Source organism: Haliotis rufescens, unplaced genomic scaffold (assembly GCF_023055435.1).
Source record: "Haliotis rufescens isolate VD_foot unplaced genomic scaffold, xgHalRufe1.0.p SCAF_18, whole genome shotgun sequence".
NCBI lineage: Eukaryota > Metazoa > Mollusca > Gastropoda > Lepetellida > Haliotidae > Haliotis > Haliotis rufescens.
In genome coordinates this window covers 21,917,845-21,943,294 of record NW_025963868.1, presented here as the reverse complement: position 1 = coordinate 21,943,294, position 25,450 = coordinate 21,917,845, and the positions used below count along the sequence as shown (strand labels likewise).

The 25,450-nt window shown below is 38.0% G+C and overlaps 1 protein-coding gene across 1 annotated transcript in view; it reads right to left on the bottom strand.

The window, feature by feature from the left end:
• LOC125381536 (WSC domain-containing protein 2-like) overlaps positions 1–25,450 on the bottom strand; it is a 45,109-nt gene that overhangs the window by 17,396 nt on the left and 2,263 nt on the right. Inside the window, exon 2 of the mRNA XM_048398411.1 lies at positions 11,089–11,228. Within this exon, the coding sequence (XP_048254368.1) occupies positions 11,089–11,228 (140 nt within the window). The remainder of the gene's footprint in view (positions 1–11,088; positions 11,229–25,450) is intronic.

Below are 25,450 nucleotides of genomic sequence, written 5' to 3'. Positions count from 1 at the left end.
TCATATCACCTTGACCAGAAGTGGGATAATGCCTTTAAAATCTACAATTAATGGAATCTAAAGATTTCTTGTCGGTTGATGATAGTAAATAATATTTCACACTTGTGGACTGAATCTTAATGTAATAGGACAATATTTCTAATTTTAAGAGATTTTCTACTATATTATACTCATATCACCTTGACCAGAAATGGGATAATGCCTTTAAAATCTACAATTAATGGAATCTTAAGATTTCTTGTCGGTTTATGATAGTAAATAACATTTCAAATCTATGAACAAAGGCCTAAATGTAATGGGTCAGTATTTCTAATTTTAAGAGATTTTTGACTATATTATACTCATTTCACCTTGACCAAAAGTGGAATAATGCCTTTAAAATCTACAATTAATGGAATCTTAAGATTTCTTGTCGGTTTATGATAGTAAATAACATTTCAAATCTATGAACAAAGGTCTAAATGTAATGGGTCAGTATTTCTAATTTTAAGAGATTTTCTACTATATTATACTCATATCACCTTGACCAGAAATGGGATAACGCCTTTAAAATCTACAATTTATGGAATCTTAAGATTTTCTCTTGGCTGCTGATAGCAAAACACATTTCTAGTTTGTGAGCAGAATCTGAATGCAATGGGTCAATATTTCTAATTTTTAAGTGAGTTGGGTTTAACACCACTTTTAACATTATTCCAGTTATATCACGGTGTGTCAGCTTAATGTGGGAGGAAAGCCCAAAGTGATGGTGCTGACAAACCTAGAAGCATTATTGGGGTGAACCGGGATTCGAACCAACCATCATAGGTTGCTGGCGGATCCAAGGGACGCAACTCTGCACAGACACGGCCACCTGTGCCCCCTCTAATTTTAAGAGATTTTTAACTATATCATCATTCATCTGCCCTTGACCAGAAATGGGATAACACCTTTAAAATCTACAATTAATGAAATCTTAAGATTTCTTCTAGGCTGATGACGGTAAATAACATTTCAAACCTGTGAGCAAAGCCTGAACACTTTGAGTCAAGATTTCTAATTTTAAGAGATGTTTTTACTATATTATTATTCATATAACCTTGACCAGAAATGGGATAACACCTTTAAAATCTACAATTAATGAAATCTTAAGATTTCTTCTAGGCTGATGACAGTAAATAACATTTCAAACCTGTGAGCAAAGCCTGAACACTTTGAGTCAAGATTTCTAATTTTAAGAGATTTTTTTACTATATTATTATTCATATAACCTTGACCAGAAATAGGATAACACCTTTAAAATCTACAGTTAACGGAATCTGAAGATTTCTTCATGACTACTGATAGTAAATAACATTTGAAACTTGTGAGCAGAATCTGAATGCAATGGGTCAATATTTCTAATTCTAAGAGATTTTCTACCATATTATTATTCATATAACCTTGACCAGAAATGGGATAACACCTTTAAAATCTACAATTAATGAAATATTAAGATTTCTTCTAGGCTGATGACAGTAAATAACATTTCAAACCTGTGAGCCAAACCTGAACACTTTGAGTCAAGATTTCTAATTTTAAGAGATTTTTTTACTATATTATTATTCATATAACCTTGACCAGAAATGGGATAAGACCTTTAAAATCTACAATTAATGGAATATTAAGATTTCTTCTTGGCTGATGACAGTAAATAACATTTCAAACCTGTGAGCAAAGCCTGAACACTTTGAGTCAAGATTTCTAATTTTAAGAGATTTTTTTACTATATTATTATTCATATAACCTTGACCAGAAATGGGATAACACCTTTAAAATCTACAATTAATGAAATCTTAAGATTTCTTCTAGGCTGATGACAGTAAATAACATTTCAAACCTGTGAGCAAAGCCTAAACACTTTGAGTCAAGATTTCTAATTTTAAGAGATTTTTTTACTATATTATTATTCATATAACCTTGACCAGAAATAGGATAACACCTTTAAAATCTACAGTTAACGGAATCTGAAGATTTCTTCATGACTACTGATAGTAAATAACATTTGAAACTTGTGAGCAGAATCTGAATGCAATGGGTCAATATTTCTAATTCTAAGAGATTTTCTACCATATTATTATTCATATAACCTTGACCAGAAATGGGATAACACCTTTAAAATCTACAATTAATGAAATATTAAGATTTCTTCTAGGCTGATGACAGTAAATAACATTTCAAACCTGTGAGCCAAACCTGAACACTTTGAGTCAAGATTTCTAATTTTAAGAGATTTTTTTACTATATTATTATTCATATAACCTTGACCAGAAATGGGATAAGACCTTTAAAATCTACAATTAATGGAATATTAAGATTTCTTCTTGGCTGATGACAGTAAATAACATTTCAAACCTGTGAGCAAAGCCTCAACACTTTGAGTCAAGATTTCTAATTTTAAGAGATTTTTTTACTATATTATTATTCATATAACCTTGACCAGAAATGGGATAACACCTTTAAAATCTACAATTAATGGAATATTAAGATTTCTTCTTGGCTGATGACAGTAAATAACATTTCAAACCTGTGAGCAAAGCCTGAACACTTTGAGTCAAGATTTCTAATTTTAAGAGATTTTTTTACTATATTATTATTCATATAACCTTGACCAGAAATGGGATAACACCTTTAAAATCTACAATTAATGGAATATTAAGATTTCTTCTAGGCTGATGACAGTAAATAACATTTCAAACCTGTGAGCAAAGCCTGAACACTTTGAGTCAAGATTTCTAATTTTAAGAGATTTTTTTACTATATTATTATTCATATAACCTTGACCAGAAATGGGATAACACCTTTAAAATCTACAATTAATGGAATATTAAGATTTCTTCTTGGCTGATGACAGTAAATAACATTTCAAACCTGTGAGGAGAATCTGAATGCTAAGAGATTGTTGACTATATTATTACTCACATCCCCTCAACCAGAAGTGGTATAAATGTTATACTTTCAAGAATGAAAGGAATCTTGAGAGTTTTGTTTTCTGAACATTGTCATTCACATTTACAACCTTTGAGAAACATGTACTTTGACAATAAGCTTTGAATATGAAACTACATAGTTTTAAAAAAAGCTTCGTCCCCTTCACAGCTGTAATAGGCTAACTGATCATCATGGAGGGACTGACTGCACAATGCATGACATTGTGCTAGGTCTGTACCTGCCTTGATAGAAACCACAGAAAAAAGGTAAAAAGTAAAGGTATAATGACTTACCTACACATTCTCGTCTTTCAAAGAAATATTATCTTAGAAACTTCAGCCACTTGGCCTTCAACAGCAAGGACCAGACGACCATTTTGATCAAGTTGTAAAGGGAGGATAACTCTTACTGTTGCTTTGTCTTGCAAATTTTAATGTCAATGATGACAGAGCATGAGATAACAAGTTCAGTTCTCTATTAGTAATGGGTTTATTAAATATATGTTATCTGTCTTAAGTTGGTAATTTTGAAACCTTTCTAAATATTTCAATCATATTAAATAATATCATTTAGATTCCATATGGTCTCCCCAGAAATATGAGGGCATTTTGCTGGCAAAACGGTTTTGAAAGCTTCAACGTATATATGTCAATAAGCTACCAGGAATGGTTCAATGAGTTTCCCAGTTATTTTAATACTGACCAGGAAGGAGATTTTATCATACCGGTTATTACATATGGTTTTTTTCCTTTAAAACAATGAGAAAAAGAATAGGGTGGTGGGTGAATCAAAGGAACATTAAAGAAATCTTTTTTTAACAAGAGAACCTCCACCATTAATATAAGAAAATAGTTGCTTTTATCATCATGTACACAACAATCAAATGGAGTGATTTTGAATAATTGTTACCACTAAAATCTAACATGATAGTGATAGTAATATTTACAAAAAATGACTTTGGGACTTGAGAATACAAACAAAAATACACACATCAGTTCCCAGAGGGCTGTGAGGTGATGGGGCTTAGAAATCCCTTGAACAGTACAAATTTAACTGTACCCCTTTCAACTCTGACATGTTGAGTATTCATTGTTTGATGTTAAATGACACACTTAGTTATATTCAAAATAATTAATATTATTATATTGATGTACATACCCTCCCACATATATTTTGTGAACATCATGGCCTATTGTACAATGTCATGAGTATTTATTCCTAGACATTTACCTGCTGTTTTACTGTGTATGAGAAGAAATATGTCCAACTCTCATAACTCTTGCAAAATTGCATAACACAAACATCCTAGGAACTTGAATTATTACGCTTGTATCCCCACCAATGAGTGGCATAACAACTTTAAAATACATAAATTAGAGAATAATTTTATTTTCATTTGGCTTTTGCATTTTTGTAGGAAACACTGTGTTCAGAAGTGGCCAAGATAGCTATTTAACAGAAAATTTACTCTGTTATTAAACATGTCACCACCTCACAAAGGTTATGATATGATAGACAATTAAATAATACATTTGGGAGTGATATCATGGTTAGAAATTAAACATGGCAATGGGCAGTAATTACAGATAATAAGCAACACGACCATATTTATAGGAATTGCATTTTGTCATGAGCGATATTGTATTCCGCTTTAGTTCCGCATTACCACTTTTATACGCTGCTATATTTAGCTGCAAATGTCGGACATCGAGTCAGTAGCATTGCCATTGGCGCACTTTGCAGAACGGAGTAAAAATACAAAACACAAGAAGTGCAGATGATTTTGCTCTTATTAAATGTTTGTCAATTAAACACATAGTTGCATGCCACAGATATAATTCTCTACGGTGTTTATCCCAGTTCTGGTCGTATCCCAGTTCTGGTCGCTACAAACGTTCGCAAGTTGAGTAGAAATGTTGTATAAACTGTTATATCAAGCTGTGCCAACTTGTATGAGAGGCACCCAACGTGGGAGAGATCAAAGAAAAAGTACTGTGAAACCATGACGATTGGGATTGTGCGGGCATACCAAAGGTCGTATTTGGAACGAATAAACATTTCATACCACGATCAGCTTCACAAGATACCGAACACAGTTATTATACAACTGTAGTACATTTAAGATTTTGACAGAGAACATGCGTATCGTGGAGACCATACGATGTGACAGAGCGGTGACGTATTTGAGTACACTGTGAATTGGTATTTAGTTTGGTTCAGAAGAGAGACTCTTATCCTGTTTTACGTAATTACACGATATTGAGTTGATAAGTATACTGGTTTGAAGAGTATAATTACAATAATGAGCAATTATGTATAGTTTTGGTTGTCAAATGAGTCGCATTAACGATACTAGATATTTGTCCCACATTTTCCTTGAAACACTTAAATCGTTTCTTTTGCACACACAATTCCCAATCGTTTATACGTATTTCCGGATTAATATTATGGCGTTTAACGTTTAATACTTGATGTGTTGATACATATGTTTCCAGCAATCTCGATATTATTTAGTAATTTAGAGCTAGCAGTGACAAGGTACTTTTGAAATATTATGTACCTTTTGAAGTATTCTAGAAATCAACTTTTCAAGGTGTGGTATAAGCCTTTAACATTTTCCAATGCAAGATCGGCATAAATCTGCGATTCAGATTCCTCTCCACAAATCAGTGTTGAGTTCAGTAGGCTTGTTACGACGTAAATTGTAATAAAAAGGTAAATTGTAATACTTGCAGCAAATTGTAATAATTTTGACGTAAATTGTAATAACAACGTAAATTGTAATAATATTTGACGTAAATTGTTATACGCAAATTGTAATAATCTCTTCTTGCGGTAAAATGTAATAAATTCTTACGTAAATTGTAATAACCTTACCACCGTAGTGTCCAAGACGCCAATTGACTAGAAATGATCTTTGTCAGTTGAGCTTGCGTTTCACATGTACAATTCGAGAAATACTGTGTATGATGACAAACGTACAAAACTGTTAAGTTAGGGATGGTTGGTATAGGCTTTATCGTACAATCGTCATTAAAGGGTGGTGTCAACATAGTGAAAGACATTTATTGGAAGTGATGTGATGTTTGTGGCATGCTATCATCTACGTAGAAGATACTACCATCTGCGTAGAAAATACTATCATCTACGTAGAATTGAGTGAGTGAGTGAGTGAGTGAGTTGGGTTTAACGCCGCTTTTAACAGTATTCAAGTTATATCACGGCGTGTCAGCTTAATGTTGGAGGAAAGCCCGAAGTGATGCAGGTCTCAGACGTTTACCACTTCGGTGAAACCCACGAGCACGGGTATGGTGCTGACAAACCTAGAAACATAATCGGGACGAACCGGGATTCGAACCCACAATCATAGGTTTCTGGCGTGTCCAGGGGACGCAAATCTGCACAGCGAATCGCAGCGCCTTAGACGACTGGGCCACCTGTGCCCCCTATCTACGTAGAAAATACTATCATCTACGTAGAAGATACCATCATCAACGTAGAAGATACGTTCATCTTCGTATATGATAGTATCTTCTACGTAGATGATAGTATGCCATCTAGATACTATCGTCCACTTACATACTTTCATCTACGTACATGATACTGTCATCTAGAGTATGTAGAAGTGCAGTCATATATGTGATACCAATGACATAGAGCTCACATTAACTGTCATTACATACACACCTACATGCGCGCACACATACATACATACATACATACATACATACATACATACATACATACATACATACATACATACATACATACATACATACATACATACATACATACATAAACACATACATAAACACACACACACAAACACACACATACATACATACATACCTATATGTGTATGTGTTTGTATGTATATGTGTTGGTGTGTATATATGTGTGTGTGTCTATACTGATGAGGGCATAGTATCGGAGATAAATATAATTTGGTTTCTTAGTTAGTCACTAGTCTATTCTTTTCACTGAAATGTTAAGAAGGTATGCTATAATTTCAATATTTTATTACAGTGCTTGATGTTAGCTGGAATTATTTTAATCCTCTTAAACCCCCAGAGAAGATTATCCTCTGAGGTAATGTTTGTCCGTATATATGTCACAAATTAGTGATAACTTATGAAAAACGTAATTATCTGTTTCGAAAATTATGTACCGCATTATACGTGAGGTACCAAATTTGGTATCAAGGTTGCTTGGCGCAATCCACCAACGATTGCCGAGTTTAATGATCTTAGAATACTCTTCGTATAAGGTCAAAGAGAATATTTACGTTAGTGACAAAACCCTTTTCATTACAGATTTTCCATCCTTTCAATGTTGATCATTTTATTTCAGCAATAATTGATTGCAACAAATTGATTATACATTCTGATGCTCTTTGAAACTCAACAAGACATGCCCGAAGATACCGGATTAAATTTGTGTATGCTTGTGAATTATGATTTCGTGCCGTTATCATGATGGATTCTGTTTTTGTTGTTGGGGCAAGGAGTTATTTTCCCAGCATAAGTTGTCAGTAAGTTGTTGTTAGTTCTTCATGACATATGAAAGGAATCCAGACAGTTACATTTATTCATTTATTTCATTAAATATACTTCTTCCTATGAAAGGAAATATTTTATGTTATATTAATGATCCATATGTTAAACATACATTGCTACAAATATTGCATAAGTTAACATGGTTTGCATTTATTTATTATTATTTCTTTATCTGTGAGAAGTTCACAGAGATCGAGAATACACAATATCTAATAGTATATGCAATGTAGGTAAAGAATATCCTCGCCCCTCTTTTGATATCAATAAAAACATTGTATATAATGTTATGTATTAAGTATTCTCCTTTACCATGCATGGGAAATCTATGCTGCATTTGCTGACTACTCGGTTTTTTTCATATGACATTGCACACAGGAGATCTGTCACTCATTTGTTGTATTTGAATTCTTCGTCAAAATATAATACAAAACACACAGAGTATTTCTCAAATAAATAAGAAAACTAAGTTCATTCTAGTAATTAATCCTCTTCTGGACAACCATAGAAATGAAATTCCAATGCGTTTATATATACATATAATTATACAACAATGTACGATAACGACCTCAATCCTCCCCCACACCCATACTTTAATGACGATTGTACGATAAACCCTGTACCAACCCTGACAAGGATAGGTTCTAGTCATTTAACGCCTTTGACACTAAACTTATAAGGTTATTACAATTTACGTAAAAAGTTATTACATTTTACCGCAAGTTGAGATTATTACAATTTACGTCAAATTTTATTACAATTTACGTCAAATTTTATTACAATTTACGTTGTTATTATAATTTACGTCAAAATTATTACAATTTGCTTCAAGTATTACAATTTATCTTTTTATTACAATTTACGTCGTAACAAGGCTCTCTGTTTAACAATATTTGTCGATAAGATCTGGGTCGGTGATTACCTAATGGTTCATACGCTAGGGTTTCCAATAGTATTTTCCCAGTCTTGGGAGTTTATAAAGTATTGGTAATAATTCCTCCTTATTAAAAATATAATAAATTAGGGTTTTCTTATGGTAACGATGAATATGAAAACCAGGACTTTGCGTATGTTGGACAACTCGTGACCCCTTTTGAATTATTCAGAACCCTGACCCATGGCTAAATAGTGAACAACCCTTGGCTCAAAAGTGAACAACCCCGATCCCTAGCTGAATTGTGAACAACCCCAACCCTGGCTGAATTGTGAACAACCCCTGACCCATGTCTGAATTGTGAATAACCGTCGCACCAAGCTAAATTGTGTTAACAACCAGTGACCGCTGGCTGAATAGTGAACAACCTATAACCCTGGCTGAATAGTGAACAAACCCTGACCCCTGGCTGAATTGTGAACAACCCGTTACACTGGCTGAATTGTGAACAATCCCTGACCCCAAGCTGAATTCTGAACAACCCCTGATCTCTGGCTAAATTGTAAAAAAACCCGTGACCCCTGGCTGAATTGTGAACAACACGTGACCCCTGCTTCAACTTTGAACAACCGTGACATCTTGCTGAATAGTGAACCACCCGTAACATTGGCTGAATAGTGAACAACCCGTGACCCCTGGGTAGATAGTGAGCAAATCCTGACCCCTGGTCGAATTGTGAAAAAACCCTGAACCTGGCTAAATAGTAAGCAACCCCTGAGCCCTGGCTGAAAAGTGAAAAGCCCGTGACCCCTTACTGAATAGTGAACAACTCATGACCCCGGGCCAAATTGTGAACAACCCCTGACCCCATGCTGAATTGTGAACAACCGTGGACCCTGGATGAATTGTGAACAACCGTGACCCCTGGATGAATTGTGAACAACCCGTGACTCCTGGCTAAATTGTGAACAACCCGTTACCCTGGTTGAATAGTGAACAACCCCTGACTACATTGAGAACAACCCGTGACACCTAGCTGAACTGTTAACAACTCCTTACTCTGGCTAAATTGTGAACAACCCGTTACCCTGGCTGAATTGTGTGAACAACCTCTGCCGCCTGGCTGAATTGTGTGAACAACCTCTGCCGCCTGGTTGAATTGTGTGAACAACATCTGCCGCCTGACTGAATTGGATGAACAACCCGTGACCGCGGGCTGAATTGTGAACAAGCCGTTTTCCTGGCTCAGTACTGAATATCCCCGACCCCTGGCTAAATTGTGAATACCCCGTGGCCCCTGACTGAATTGTGAACAACACCTGACCCTGGCTAAATTATAAACAACATGTTACCCTGGCTGAATAGAACAACCCCTGACCCATGGCTGAACTGTGAACAATCCGTAACCCCAGGCAGAATTGTGAACAACTCCTGACCCTGGCTAAATTGAGAATAAGTCCTTACCATGGCTAATTTGTTAAAAAACCCGTTACTCTGGCTGAATAGTAGACATCCACAAAACCCCTGGCTGAACTGTGAACAGCCTGTGACCCCTGGCTGAATTGTGAACAACCCGTTACCCTGGCTAAATAGTGAACAAACCCTGACCCCTGGCTTATTAGTGAACAACCCGTGACCCCTGGCTGAATTGTGAACAACCCCTGACCCCTTGCTTAATAGTGAGCAACACGTTACCGCTAGCTGAATTGTGAACAACCCGTTACTCTGGCTCAATAGTAGACAACCCAAAACCCCTGACTGAACTGTGAACAACCCTGACCCCTGGCTGAACTGTGAAAAACCCTGACCCCTGGCTGAACTGTGAACAACCCTGAACCCTTGCTGAACTGTGAACAACCCTGACCCTTGGCTGAACTGTGAACAACCCGTGACCCTGGCTTAATAGTGAACTACCCGTGACCCCTGGCTGAATTGTGAGCAACCCGTTACCCTGACTTAATAGTGAACAACCCGTTACCGCTGCCTGAATTGTGAACAACCCGTTACTCTGGCTCAATAGTAGACAACTCCAAACCCCTGACTGAGCTGTGAACAACCCTGACCCCTGGCTGAATTGTAAAAAACCCTGAACCCTGGCTGAACTGGGAACAACCCTGAACCCTGGCTGAACTGTGAACAACCCTGAACCCTGGCTGAACTGTGAACAACCCTGACCTCTGGCTGAACTGTGAACAACCCGTGACCCTGGCTTAATTGTGAACAACCCGTGACCCCTGCCTGAATTGTGAGCAACCCGTTACCCTGGCTTAATAGTGAACAACCCGTTACCACTGCCTGAATTGTGAACAACCCGTTACTCTGGCTCAATAGTAGACAACCCCAAACCCCTGACTGAACTGTGAACAACCCTGACCCCTGGCTGAACTGTGAACAACCCCTGACTCCTGGCTGAACTGTGAACAACCCCTGGCTTAATTGTGAACAACCCGTGACCCCTGGCTTATTAGTGAACAACCCCTGACCCCAAGCTAAATTGTGAACAACCCGTTACCCTGGCTAAATTGTGAACAAATCCTGACACCTGGCTTAATAGTGAAGAACCCTTGACCCTGGCTGAATTGTGAACAACCCGTGACCCCTAGCTGAATTATGAACAAGCTGTGACCCTGGCTCAAAGTTGCTTGCAAGTGACATTTGTTTGTCTACGATGTGCCATGGCCATGTTGTACTACACCAAGGCAAGAATCTTACCTGCGTTCCAAAATATGTATATCCTTTTCCGTGACAGTGTAGTAAACATTTTGTTGTCGTCAAAAGCGTATATATCCTTAGGTCCTGTGGCAGAATTCGCAGACTATTGTCTTTGTAGCAGCCAACGTACTGGTCTAAAACTAAGAAGAAATGAGTATTTGAATAACAAGACATTGACTGTTTGTAAAACTGGAAATTTATACTTACACATCTTTGTGAAGAAAGCCATTGCTTACGTGGAACTCGAAAGTTATTTCTAGACATGAGCTTCTTACATATTGTTCCGATTTAAAGGAGCAGTCTTTGTCCCACATCTGCAATGTATCGACAACCACTGATGAAAACAAACCACATGTTTACATCAAATTCCTCTTGGTCCATGTTTCTGGTAGGTTTCTACCGGTTTGAAAAATAGAAGAATAACCTTTTCTCGACTAAGATGCCCTTAGCATACACTAAACACTGAACAGAGAAGATGCACACAGTATTAGAGTTTGTCAATGATGCAATAAGCAGGTAGTAGAAGATGGGTACCACCTTGCATTGTCTAATAGTACATATGAGCATGTCTGTATTTAATATCGAGCACCTTATATGTTCCAGCCACCAAATGTCTCCAAGTGTTAAGACGTGTGACAAAATATGCATTTCATGAAATTAATTATATAAAAAATGTATGTTAATGGATGAATTATTAATATGTATATCACACTATCCGTGCAAGCTGTACTACAGGCCCGTTAGAATATGTGTAAATAAAGAGGACACTGGTAGGTGCAATACTTTCAGCAGCTGAAATACCTTCTCTGACCTGCTTCCCTGCTCAAGTGCCTTAACAGACCTATTGCATATCCAAACATATTTTGTGATACAGTCGTGTTCAGATATTGCAATAAAACCACACACTAGATATTTATCTAAGATACAATTAAGAGAAGGATATTTCATAGATCAAGTAAATAGTGCCAATACCGAACATGCATGTAGACATTAAAGAGGCTATTGGCGTCAGGCCTGAATGTACAGGGATATCCTACAGACGCCGATCCTTTATTTGAATAGTTCTAGTTTGACAAGTATTTGTAGTGCATTTTAAGCAAATATAACTAAACTGACGTCCAAAAGAAACTTTACCAGAGTTTGAAATCACTCTTGCTCAAAAACAACAAAATATTCATGCATGAAGTGTATTGAGAAGATCAATATATGAAAATGACAATCATACCGCGACCGAGAATGACGTCAGAGCCCCTAAAGTTGGGTGTGGTACAAAACTCGAGCTTTCAGAATCATGGACAATAGGCAGAGTACATACACAATCGCTCACCATCAATAACAAGTCATTAGTAGCGTGTGTGACCACCAAATGCCTCAATACACGACATTGACGCCATTCTTCTTGGAGGGCCAAGATCAGTTCTTGCCGGTTGGCTGGAGAGTGTGGTCGTTTTCGTCATCACGATCCATCAAGTCCCAGAGGTGTTCTATGGGAGACATGTCGGGTGAGCGTGCAGGCCAAGGCAGGATGTTGACGTCGTTGGCTGCGAGGAAGTTAGTGACAATTCTGGCTGTATGGGCTCTAGCGTTGTCATGCTGATAAATGACACCACGTGGCTGCTGTTGGAGAAATGGTAGGACAACCGGACGAAAAATATTATCCATGTAAGGCTGAGCTGTCAAATTTCCGTCAACGATGACCAGCAGTGTCCTCTCCTGCCCACAGATCCCTCCCCACACCATGACACTCCTTCCACCATATGATACAACCTCCTGCACGCAACACGCCGCCGTTCGTTCACCCCTTAGGCGGTAAACACGTTGTCTTCCATCAGCCCTAAACATACAGAATCGACTTTCGTCAGTGAAGACAACCCTCTGCCAGTCACGTCGTTGCCAACGTCGTACAGTCCTGGCCCATCTCAATCGCAGACGACGATGTTGCGCTGTCAATAGCTGTCCTCTGTATGGTCTAAAAGCCCTGATTCCATGAGCCCTGAGGCTCCTGGCCAGTGTCTGTCGACTAACCCTGTGACCTAAGGCATTTGTCGCCGATGACGTCACTGTCAGTAAGCGATTTCGGAGGTGCAGGGTACGCAAGTACCGGTCATCATGGGGCGTGGTCACCCTGGGGCTGCCTGTTCTTGGCTTGTCAGCGGTCCGCCCTATCTGTCTGTAACGTTGCATCAAGTTGGTAACGGCAACACGGGAGCAACCGAAGGTTCGTGCAATATGGACGTGGGTGGCTCCCATCTGTACCATACCAAAGGCTCGTTCACGTTGTTCGACTGTGAGTCGTGGCATTTCTTTTGTGTTTTGTTTTTTTATCACGGTGGATGTCTGACTTGCCGTTGCAATCGTTTTATACACTAACCCGCAGGTGCATTTGCAGTTGTCCGTGGTGCACGTGTTTTTCACTTTTTCGCGTGTTATCTCGCAAACATGTAACAGACGATTACCTTTTCTGCATACACTATGGTTGTATTTAGATAGATTGTGTTTTAGATAGACTTCATCGAAAAAAAAATTATACTTTGTCTGAAATTTATATTTTCAGTTGGTAAAGTTTCTTTTGAACGTCAGTTTATATATCACATGAGGATCAATCGACAATGGCATTTTCCTGAGCTTTTTTCCTATTATCTCAATAAACTTTTTCAGTTCTCAAGATTTAGTCAATATACCATACGTTCTCTTTTCAAAAGGCAAAATGTGGATTTGCGCATTTAATTCAGCTGTTTATGGTATACTGAATAGTAGTATAGGTAATAATGGTTCTGCCTCAACTCCACTGGAGTCGGATTTATTACCTATACTGCTACTACAGGGGGCATTTTTTATGCCAAAATGATTATGCGATTCAACGATAGTCATGAGTCGAATTAAAAGAAACATCAATATTAATTCATAATGAATTAAATTTACTATAGCCCACGAGGATATTGGAAAGGTGTAGGAGCAATAAAAAAATTAGCCACCGCGGCTAAGGTATCTAAAGATGTGGCCAAGGATTGGTTAAAGAAACAAGCGATGTGGCAAATATATTTACCGGCACCGCGTTATATACCGTGGAAGAAGTTTGATATTTTTACAACGAATGAAGTTCATCAGGCTGACCTCTTGTTTCTTCCCCACGATAAGGTAAAACGCAAAACGTATAAATACGCTTTAACAGTAGTGGATGTGGCTAGTCAATACAAAGAGGCTGAGCCATTAACCTCGAAAGATTCAACAGAAGTAGCTAATGCACTGAGTCGCATATATAAACGCGGGCCACTAAAATGGCCAAAGCTATTTCAAGTAGATCCAAGTCGCATGTTTATGGGATCGATAACAAAACTGTTAACAAAGCACAATATCGAAATCAGGCGTGGTGAAAGAGAGGCCCACCGCAGTCAAGCTATCGTCGAAAGATTTAACAGGACATTGGCGGAACGTTTGTTTGGCTATCAGTATGGGATCGAAATGAAATCCGAGCGATTGAGATCAACCGAATGGGTGACATGTTTATCAGCCGTTGTATCAGCGCTGAATAATGAAGTTACGAGATTAATAGGGAAGAAACCATCCGTTGCTATTAAAATGAAATCCGTGACTTCCGAATCTTCAGCACCGAGGAGAGGCAAAGAACGAAAACTTCCGGATAGAGTAAGGGTAAGATATTTATACCAGCCCGGTGAACTACGTCGTGCAACTGATCCCATATGGTCCCTTAAGACATATAACATTAGTCGATTGGTTATGAAAGAAGGAGAGCCTATTCTTTATTATCTTCAAGATGGACCGGTTAGGGCATTTGTACGAGAAGAGTTGTTCATAGTTCCCGACGGTACGGTATTACCACCATAACCATAAGCGTAGGTAGTTACACCATCATTATCAATCCATCTCTTTGTATCTAAGGGGGATAATGATGACTTGTTCATTCTTAATCCATATATCCTATGATTGTAACTTCTTAAAGAGTTCATCTCGTGTTTGAACGTTCTACCGTTGAATAATGATTCTTTATACTGTTCGTGTTTGTTATACTTTTTTACCACATACTTCTTAACGCCCTTGGCTTTTCTTATCTCTCCATTATCAGACTTCTTTATAGAATACATCTTAGGTCTTAATCCTACATACTCCGCTATAGGGGTCCCAGCACATTCATCCTTCATCTTACCTAACACCTTTTTATTTACTACTGAGTTATTCATGAGCTTATACAGGTTCTTTTCGAAATCGCTGGTAGCTATCTTTCTTAAATCTGTGTTCAACCTTATATAGGGCTCCATCCAAGGGCTTTGATCAAACTTTAGAACTCTGTGTAATTTCTTAAGTTTCATACCTAACGATAGATACAACTGGAGATTTCTGTAGTGAACTATATATTTTGTCTTATCCATCAAATTTGGTACGAGTTTTTCTACATTAGCTAACCTACTATTACCCATCAAGGAGCGTTGATATTCCGACTTCCAATCTTTATTAACCATTAATCTTTCGGGAGCTAGCGGATAACTGTTATGATCTTTATGTAACGAACTTGGATATTCCAAGTCAACTTCTAGTATGTACCCTTCATTCGCATCATTATTATGGATATTATGGATATCATTCACTTCGATATCATTGACCCACTCAAAATCACCCGTGGACAAAGGTTGACTCATAGCCCATCCGTACAAATTGTTAGCATCGAGATATAATATGTGCGTGTCGGGTTTACTAGGATCGTATCCTTCCACTAATTTATTATTAGCCTTAGAATACCTTTTCGCTGCCATTGATATACCACCTCTTAATCCTTTCTCAATAAACAAGTGCATATCGTAATCTGTGAGTAGTTTTAGTTCTACGCCGGTCTTCTTCAACAATGCATCCCACGATAGTCCAGGACTGGAATAGTACCATGCCGGGTCCAAACCGTATTGTTTTAAACATGTCTTTCTAAATATCTCGAATATATCGGCGAGTAACAGTACATCGGTTTTTAAGTACAGATCGTATAATCGCCTAAATTCTTACAACCTAATTTATCCCAGACCGTCAGAGCATGTTCATATTAGGCATCGGTTATTTTAGATTCTGTTAAGTTACTATAGAATGATTCAAGGGGTGGTAATTCAGTTTCTTCGAATCTAGACCAATCATTCATATATTCGTAAGGATATACACCTTTTCTCAGCAACAAATGACGAGTTATCTTATCGTTATATTTATTTGTTATCGCAAAGTCATCGGGATTGTTCCCATTAGCTAAATTGTCCAGGGAAGATAACAGAAACTGTACGGAGTCTATGAATCTAAGCCCATTACTTTGCTTTATTCTAGATTTCCCATCCTTGTCCCTATAATGTATAGGTTTAGTCAACGAGAACGATATGTATTTTTCCATATTGTTAGGAATGCACGTTAAACCGCCCTCGGTCTTTGAGAAAGCTTGCATAATGAGATGTGAATCGTATCCCCTAAGGTTATGAAACACAACGGGGATGGGAATTGTTTGAGAATTCATTTTTAGTTTCAAGTTACAGTCGTTATGCGCGGCTACCCGATAATTATCTGTGACGTGACAATGATCTCTTACGGAATCCCCATCCAGGGGTTTATTACAAACATGACAACTCGTTGACTTCTTATGGGCCCTCCAATCATCCCTCCAAACTTTCCCGCCGCATCGGGACCTCTGTACGGGCGGGTTTGTTTTCCTATCATACCTTACAACTATAAATCCAAACCCACAAGGAATATGTTCTTGAGTTTTGTACGTAAAACTTCATCTTCATTGCTATGGTTGGTATTTTCTATGGGTTTGATAAGCGCTTCGAAGTCGGCGTAAATTACGTACGGTACTGGCATTTGATTACAATAATGTTCAAATTTTAATATATTTTTTCCATCTTTAGGCATATCGATCCTGATAGCGGTCTGTCCAACACCTCTACAGTCTTCTTTATGCGCTTCTAGTAGATCTTGTCTGCTGTACCCATGTAGGCATCTTTTGCAGAAATATTTCTTTCTAGCATGTTTTGTTTGATCGTATAATAGCATGTTTAAACTCTTTATCCACGTATAATAATATTTTCCATCTTTTTCGATCAGAAATGAATTGATTCTGGGGATATGTTCCGGAGCGGAGCTTATCCTGTGTACAAAAATTCCTTTAGAATGTCCGAAAACATTTATAGCTAAATTATTTTGCTTTTCCACCTTATCAATTTGTGATAATGGTGTAGGTTCGTCTATAGAATCGAAGTTGAGTCCATCGTTTTGGGGATAGCTAGAAGGTCTATTTTGCAATTTTAGAATCTACGTGGAACAATGAAGATCTTATCATCATTCTTAAACAGTCATCAGATTTATTTTTTACGTTAATTATGGCTTTTTTCTTCTTATAATACGGGGGTAAATCTATATAAGAACCACCTTTGAAGGGCATATAATTTGCTATATCTAAATATAAACTATCGATTTTATCCACACCCCAACCCGAACCTCTATTAGTCCAGCGTTCTAAAGTTTCCTGTATCCTCTGAATTGATGTATCTAATGATGCGTTTATAGTATCGGATTCGGTTATAACTTCTTGATTGCTACGGAAATATGGTTCGGTATATTCGGTGCTATCGTCTGCGCTACTTTTACTCAATAACATTTTAATCGTCAGCTGGTATTTTATACTATGTAAATCATCTAACTCCTCGTTAATTTTACTCGATATGATGGGCTTAATATCGTTAACATACATGTTGGAATTAATATCCATCTTCCAAACTCTTAGATATTTACCAACGCCGGCGGATATGGGTACAAATATTAATTCTTGTTGTTGTTGATTATTATCAACATCATCATTATCATCATCATTAGGTTGATTATTATCTAGTAAAGTGATCAATTCAGCTCTCCTCATTCGAGAATAACCTCTCAGCCCACTCTTTCTTGCTTGAGCTTTGAGTTCTCTAACAGTCTGGGGTTTGTTGTATTCCAAACCGAGTAAGGTAATCAATTCAGCTTTTCTCATTCGAGAATATCCACGTAGACCACTTTGCTTTGCCATAGCCTTCAACTCTCTGACAAAAACCATTGTGGTTGAATGGTATATGCAAAATGAGACAAATGTCTAATTGGTTGTTTTTCATATATCTAAATACGTATTCTCCCCAACCTATTCCTCTCATTGATGTAATCTCTCTTCCTAGCATAAATAATCTGGTTCCTGACCCTATCAGCACCGTGTTTCTTACATAAACAATAACGACCTTTGACCCCTATCGCGCATTCAGAACACGTATAGTTAATGTTTCCGCGCCTGATGTAATAATTGTGTATGCCGCAGTAAATATCAACACAGCGTCGGTTACATAGAGTCGTCTTACCCATGAGTGTAAATATGCAATGATTCATGGTTTATACATCTATCATATCATTTGTCTAAATGCAAATCACATCTACACTGGTGAGATATTGATTAGGCAGTCAGCCAACGCTATTTATAGATTAGCTATCACTCTGACTAGGTCATGGTATAGCTGAAAATCAATACAGCAGATAGCCCAATTATCACAAATGTGATCTTGCAGTTCTTTTGAGCGTCTGACGGTGTATAAAACTGACTCATTGTTGGTCTCGGTATTGGGTCAAGTTTTTTCCCATAAACAAGGAAGTATTCGTGCATGGCAGATTCGACATCCTTAAAAGTTTGAATTGAATGTCCTTCCTTACGCATTTCTTCATGAATAAGATCTAATCTTTTCATTCTCTGCCACGGAAATTGTGACTGAGCTGCTTCGAGTTGTTCTAAAGCATTGTTATGTCGTTTACGTTCCTCTTCAACTTCTTTAGCGTTTGATTCCCTCATACCAGAAAATAAATAATTACTCCCCGAAAAAGCTAGAGCATTAACAATAGCTCCACCGACCATCATCGCAATTGTTGCCATATTTATATGAATATAAAATATTCAAATGTTTAATAATATAAAATATTCAAATGTTTAATTAATAACTTCATTATGTCTTCTGGGATAAGCCCTTGTTTGATGAGCATATCCTTCGTTGCCATAGCCAATCCAATATCCAGAACCATCATACCCAATCAAATCCATTAAAATCTAGCTTGGGAGGTGTGGCTTTAGTAATCATTTTAGCTATACGGGCATAGCCAATGGCCAAGCCGGTGACCACCGCTGAATGATACGTTGCGTTAACCAACATTTTACCGTCTGTAACTGGAGTAGTCATGCTTCTTATAGCATTATATGGGGGCTAACCTCTAATTGAACTTGTTGTTGCATTGGGGTTGACGTTTTCTCTTCTCTGTCTTATAAAAAAACCATACAGCCGCTATACCGGCAACTCCTACTAGTGCCCATGTTTTAATCGGATTAATATTTGAATTATTTATTAATTTCGCTTTCCTCGCCAGCCCACCCTTTCTTCCTGCGGCAATTTTCAAAGGATTCTTTGTCACTCTGGCTTTTAGTATTTTCTCATTCACATGTGGTGCAATCTGTGTTTGTGGTGGTTCCTCATTCACTCGTTGTTCCGCAATCTGTTGTGGTGGTGCAGTTATTTCCCCGTTCACAATCAGTTGTGGTGTCATCTGTTGAGTCTCCATTATTATTAAGGGGGCATGTATGTTTAAATTGGCAATACCTAGCCGTTATTAAAGCTGTGGTGAACGGAGCTAAGAACATTCCGTATCTATGATAAAACTCACAGCTCACTGCACTTATAGCATGTTCGATGAATGGGTCTTTCTCTAGAGATTCACATAAATACATGCGATGTTCTGCCGGGATAGGGAGAAACGTACTAGCTACGACTGTGTATAGTTGTAACATATCCGACCCTATCGTTTTAGTCATGGTAGCTCCCAGTCTAGACTCGTAATGCGTGTACAGTTTTTTAATCTCTTCGTCGGTCATGTTATCAATTTTTTCGATGGTATAATTTTCCCCCAAATATTTGGAACATTTTCCACCGGCTACCAAAGCCGCGAGTCTTTCTCTATGTTTATCTAAAGATTTATCTGTAACTTGTTGATCAAGCTCATCTTTGAGCATTTGTTTGATGAGTTCATCGCATTACATAATGTAATACCTAAGGAGATATTTAAGTCTAACATAATATAATATGGCATATCCAATACAATCCGTAATAATGAACTGTTGCGAAAGAATGATGATTTCGAACCACATTTTATGTCATATTAACCACTAATGTTCAATTTGCTACATTTTGCTATATTTGCTATAATTTTGTTATAATTTTGCTACATTTTGCTATAATTTTGCCACATTTTGCTAAGCAATTGCATAAGCAGCTTGTTGATCGGTTTTTAATACGAGTTTACAGTGCTTCGTTGCCGCTAACAGTTTTCTGACTTTATCTCGTTCGAGCTTGGTATAAATAACATCATTTTCGCGTAAACATTCCTCGAATGAATCTCGATCTTTGCAATGAAAGAGTGCTACCCATTTGGTCTGCTCTCTGAGATCTTTCAGGACAGAGTTGTATTTTTGAGTAAGAACCCAAACGCTATGTTGAGCATGCCAACCGGGGAATGCTAAATACGATATCATATCTTTCTTTTTTGTGAGTTCTTTACTCGCGCTGCAGTCGTCTATTACGAAAAGGGTTGATTCTCCTTTGTATTTTTCGTGACATACTCGTAAACAGTCTTGTAAACGATCGTCCGGATCGACTCTGTGTACCCCGTCGACATTCATTACCCAATCTCTCGATAGGTATGTTTTATTAACGCTTATAGTCGGTCACAGAATAATAATATGATCGAAAACGTCCCTATAATGACTTTGTAAAATATCTAGAATAAAAGCTGTTTTTCCGCAGCCCGTTTGCCTGCATATGATAGCGCAGTGCGGATCTTAAGGTAAAAGATTATTAATAGATTGCTTGCATGAATCGTCCATTCTATATATTAAGTTGCACATCCATAATCACGTACAAATATATATTTAATTTACCAGCCAATTCCTGGAGCTTCGTTATCTGTATAGTGACACCCTCGCTAGCATTTTCTATTCTCCTCCCACTGCCGTGTAGTTGGTCATCGTCCGTTGTTCGCATGTCTAGCCATAGCGCGTACTTCGTGGTGAGGTATTCACCCATCGATACACTCCCGAGAGACAGATCTTTCACGACCGCGATAACTTCCGGGCTTCGTTTTATAGAAGGGAGTTTTTTAATCTCATCCCACTGGTGATAAGCTAGCATTCCTTGGCTATATAGTTGATTAGGAACGCCCTCGATAGTCAATTTTACCTGTGTAATCTTGGGATTGTAGAACTTCTCGGTACTTCTTTTAAACGCATCAGAGGGGTCCTCGAACAACATTAAAATACCCTTCAACGACCTCGTAGGAACGTTTAGATTGATATTCCACATCGTAACTTTTTGTCCCTTGTGATCTTTCGGTGTCGCAGCACGCGATCGTACATGGCTAAACTTCCTGTATAATGGTTACGAATTTGTCTGGCTAATTCGGGATCCGTTATCATATCGTACTCCAGCAAGATATTGTCAATGGAATAGCTAGCATCTTCACCACCGGTTCTGATTACTCTACCGTAGTCATTAAAAGTGTGTTCGTATTCTAACCTATCGCCTAGGGATGCTTGATAAAAGGGCATGTGGGAATCTAGTAATTCAAAGTCTAGGGGAATATAGAATCAGTTACCTAATGCGTCGGCAACAGCCTTATCTTTTACGACGCTATCATCACCATTTTCAGCACCTACGCGCAGTCTCAATGTGTTCCAATTACAAATACCTTGGTACTGTAAGTTTTCCTGCTCTTTATCCGTTTTCCAGAGATCCATGTAACAATAGTATACATCGCTATCGTCGATACTCAAAACCTCATTACCGCTAATTTTAATGGCGATTTTCTTAACGATAGCACGACCTATGTTCTGAATGGGCTCCCTGTTAACGTCGGTAGAAGTCAAAATAATTGTAAATGCTAGTCGGACAGCTCCCGGAACTAACACATCGTGTGCGCCAAGATTAGGAAAGCGAACCAGAAGCGTTTGATTCTGATCGATGGTACTAGGGTTATTAGTTATAGTTACAGACTGACGAATTGCTTTGACCCCTAATGGATCTCGAAGTCTACGTTGTGGGTTTAACTTGCGTCCGTATTGCGAAGACATTGTTATATTGAAATTATATAACCATATGTTTAATATAAAAATGACTGATTTTGATCTAGATTATTTAGATAACCCGAATCCAATCGAAGAGGGTACTGATGAAACCAGCTTTATGAATCTTAAAGATGATCTTTTGAAACCAGCCGTTGATGATTATTACAATACCTTTAAAGATGATAGTCCTATTGGTCGTGACTATTCAAAGTTTGAGATAGATAGTAAAGGAATATTGCGATTGCGTGGCTCTCCGGATATTGATCTTATGCATTCTCGTACTCATAAGCCCCTAGCCTTGTCTACGATAGCCAGTAAACACGGTATCAGGACTGTTCATGATAAATTAGGTTTTGTAGACTACTCACAACTTTCCGCAAAGACTACTAAGGTTCTTAGGACTGTGCGTACTGAACTCAGTAACACAGATAATTTGGAAGCTTCCTCGAAGGTGGCCTCGGATGGACTCGAAGAAATCTTGGGTACCTACTACGATAATTCCACGGTCAGTGTTTCACCATATTCGGAGGTCAGTATTAGGGAATTATGAGGTCTTGACAAGGCAATGCGAACAATGCGGGGAGAACTCACCAATAATAGGGCCAAGATATCCGAAATCGACAAGCATATAGTTTACGAGAAAACAAAACTTGAACAAGTGGGCGATGAGTTCAGCAGACGCCGCGTAGCGGAAAGATTGCGTAACTTAGAAGACGAAAGATCGGCCCACCTTGAGGCTGCTTCCACTAATAGAGAGGCACTTCGTTCGCAAATCAGTCGAATTCGAAAAACTATCGATCGAGTCCTAAACGATGACACTACACTGGCCGATAAAATTAAAACATTGTTCAGAGAAGAGGGAATAACAATTGCCAGTATTTTAACCGCGTTGGGATTTATTATATCGACTTTGACTCTCGCGTTAACCGGTGGCACAGGTGGTACAGATGGTAGTGGTGGATCACCGCCTACATCGGATGGTATAAAAGAGTGGATAAAAAAGCATTTAAAAGCATTAGGTTCAGCACTGGGAAAGCTCGCTGAGAAAGCCGCGGTCGCACTTCCCGGTATAATAGGGAGTATTGTTTCCTGGCTCTTGAATTTATTAGCTAAGACCACCACTTGGCTTAGTCAAAACTTGTGGGCACTGATCGTAGCAATTGCAGGGCTGTTGTACGTATCCGCTAAGAACTATTTATCCAAATCAGTTTGCTAACCAAATCATGAGTAAACCAGCCGCGACTCCACCTAATACAAGCGCTGCTTTTTCATCGATATGTTGTTGATTTTTAGCCGCAATATGTGGTGGCACTTGTGTTTGTGCATTAGTAGATGGTTGAGCGATAGTAGATGGTTGAGCGATAGTTGGTGTTTGCGGCTTGACTATTCCCTTTTCGCCTGTGATTGTTTGCGTTATTAATTCGACGTTAATATCTGAATTTATACCTGGTTTTTGTTGATCGGTAGCAATAACAATTTTATTATTATAGCCTATCACTTGACCGATCTTAAGTTCCATATTACTCGGAGCCATGTATAACCCCGGCGCATAAACGAAGTCCACTTTGGATTGAGCGTACTGTAATACATCTTGAAAACGCTTTATAGATGATGGTATGTCAACTGGTGAATTAATGGCGTCCTCCACGTTTGCGACAAACTGTTTTTGTGCATCGAACGCCGTCCCAGTACCAATAATGGACGTTCGTGTTTGCGATCGTGCACTGAGAATTGCCCATACATAAGTTCTTATCGATTCATTAACTCTTTGAAATCCTGGGTTAGTAAAATTATTTTCCGTTTTATCATTAAGGAAATTCATTCCAAGCGTCTGTTGTATCGTTTGGATGCACAAACTTTGTTATAATATAAGGAATGCCACTCTCAAAGTTCATACGATCTGCTCTAAACTGTTTACTCGAGAGAGCAAAGCCTGAAGGGATCACACCCTCTTTAATTAAATAATCGCTTTTATCTTTAATAGTTCTTTGTCCATTGTACGGAATACCTAGACCATGCCTAGGTCCTTTAATGCGCCAATCTTTACTCGTAGAAACATTAAATTCATTACAAATACGTTCGAAGGCCCTGTTACTATAATGATTATTTGCGTGATTCCATGCTGGATCCAGCAGTAATGGAGCAATAATTTCTTTAAGTATAGTCTAATCTGATAGTACACGTGAAATAATATAACAGACTTATACATTTTAAATCCTGGGGCATTAACAGATACGCCACATCCCGTTGTGGCACACCATACGGCAAAGTTTAACTGATTCTGCCAAAATTGCATCAGACGGTTAAACCAATCGTCCACCATTGTATCGTTAGTTGCCGTGAAACTGTATTTTTCAAAGATATCGTGGAATTTAACGGTAAACTCAGCACCAGAGGCAGTTACTATAATCGATTGATTAGTAATGTAAGTTGATTTCATATTTAAGTTATGATATAGTATCATTGTATATTTAATATGTATGTTACACTCCCCGGAATAACAAATGGTCAGTCTATTCAACTGCTTCATACTATCTATAACTCAGATGGACAACTCGAAGTAGCTCTATGCGATGTAACGTATTACCCGCTGTGGACCAATATTAGTGCTGCGAAAAGAAATAATGAGATTTTCACAGTATTTTTAAAAAATGAAAAATATTTTATTGACAAATTCATTATCATACCTGATGGGTATTACAGCGTATGCTCACTCAATGATGAAGTTTTTAAGCCTAATGGAGCTAGTCTCACACAAAATGAGTCGAATGGGATGTTGAAATTCGACTCTGGAGAAAAAGGTGTACAGATTGTAGGGAACTTATCAGCTACACTTGGATTTACACGCGCAATTTTAGGAATATTCAGGTCATCAGATCAGGGGGTTTAATTACCCGATTTAATTCCCTATAAAGAGTTGTGCATCCATCTTGATCAAATAAGCACGACGAATAATATTCAACTAGAAAGTCCTTCAACTCTGCTCAGATCTATTCCAGTGAAAAATGAAAAATATAATAGCAGTAGAACGGAATCTTTCTCAACATTACAATATAAAAAATTAAAGCGGGGTATTATTTCAGACCTCAAAATGTCTGTATTAGATGTAAAACACCAACCTGTACATATAGGATACTTAAGTGTAACACTCCATATTATAAATAATGATTGATGCATCAGGCCCTGGAACGCTCAGACAATGTA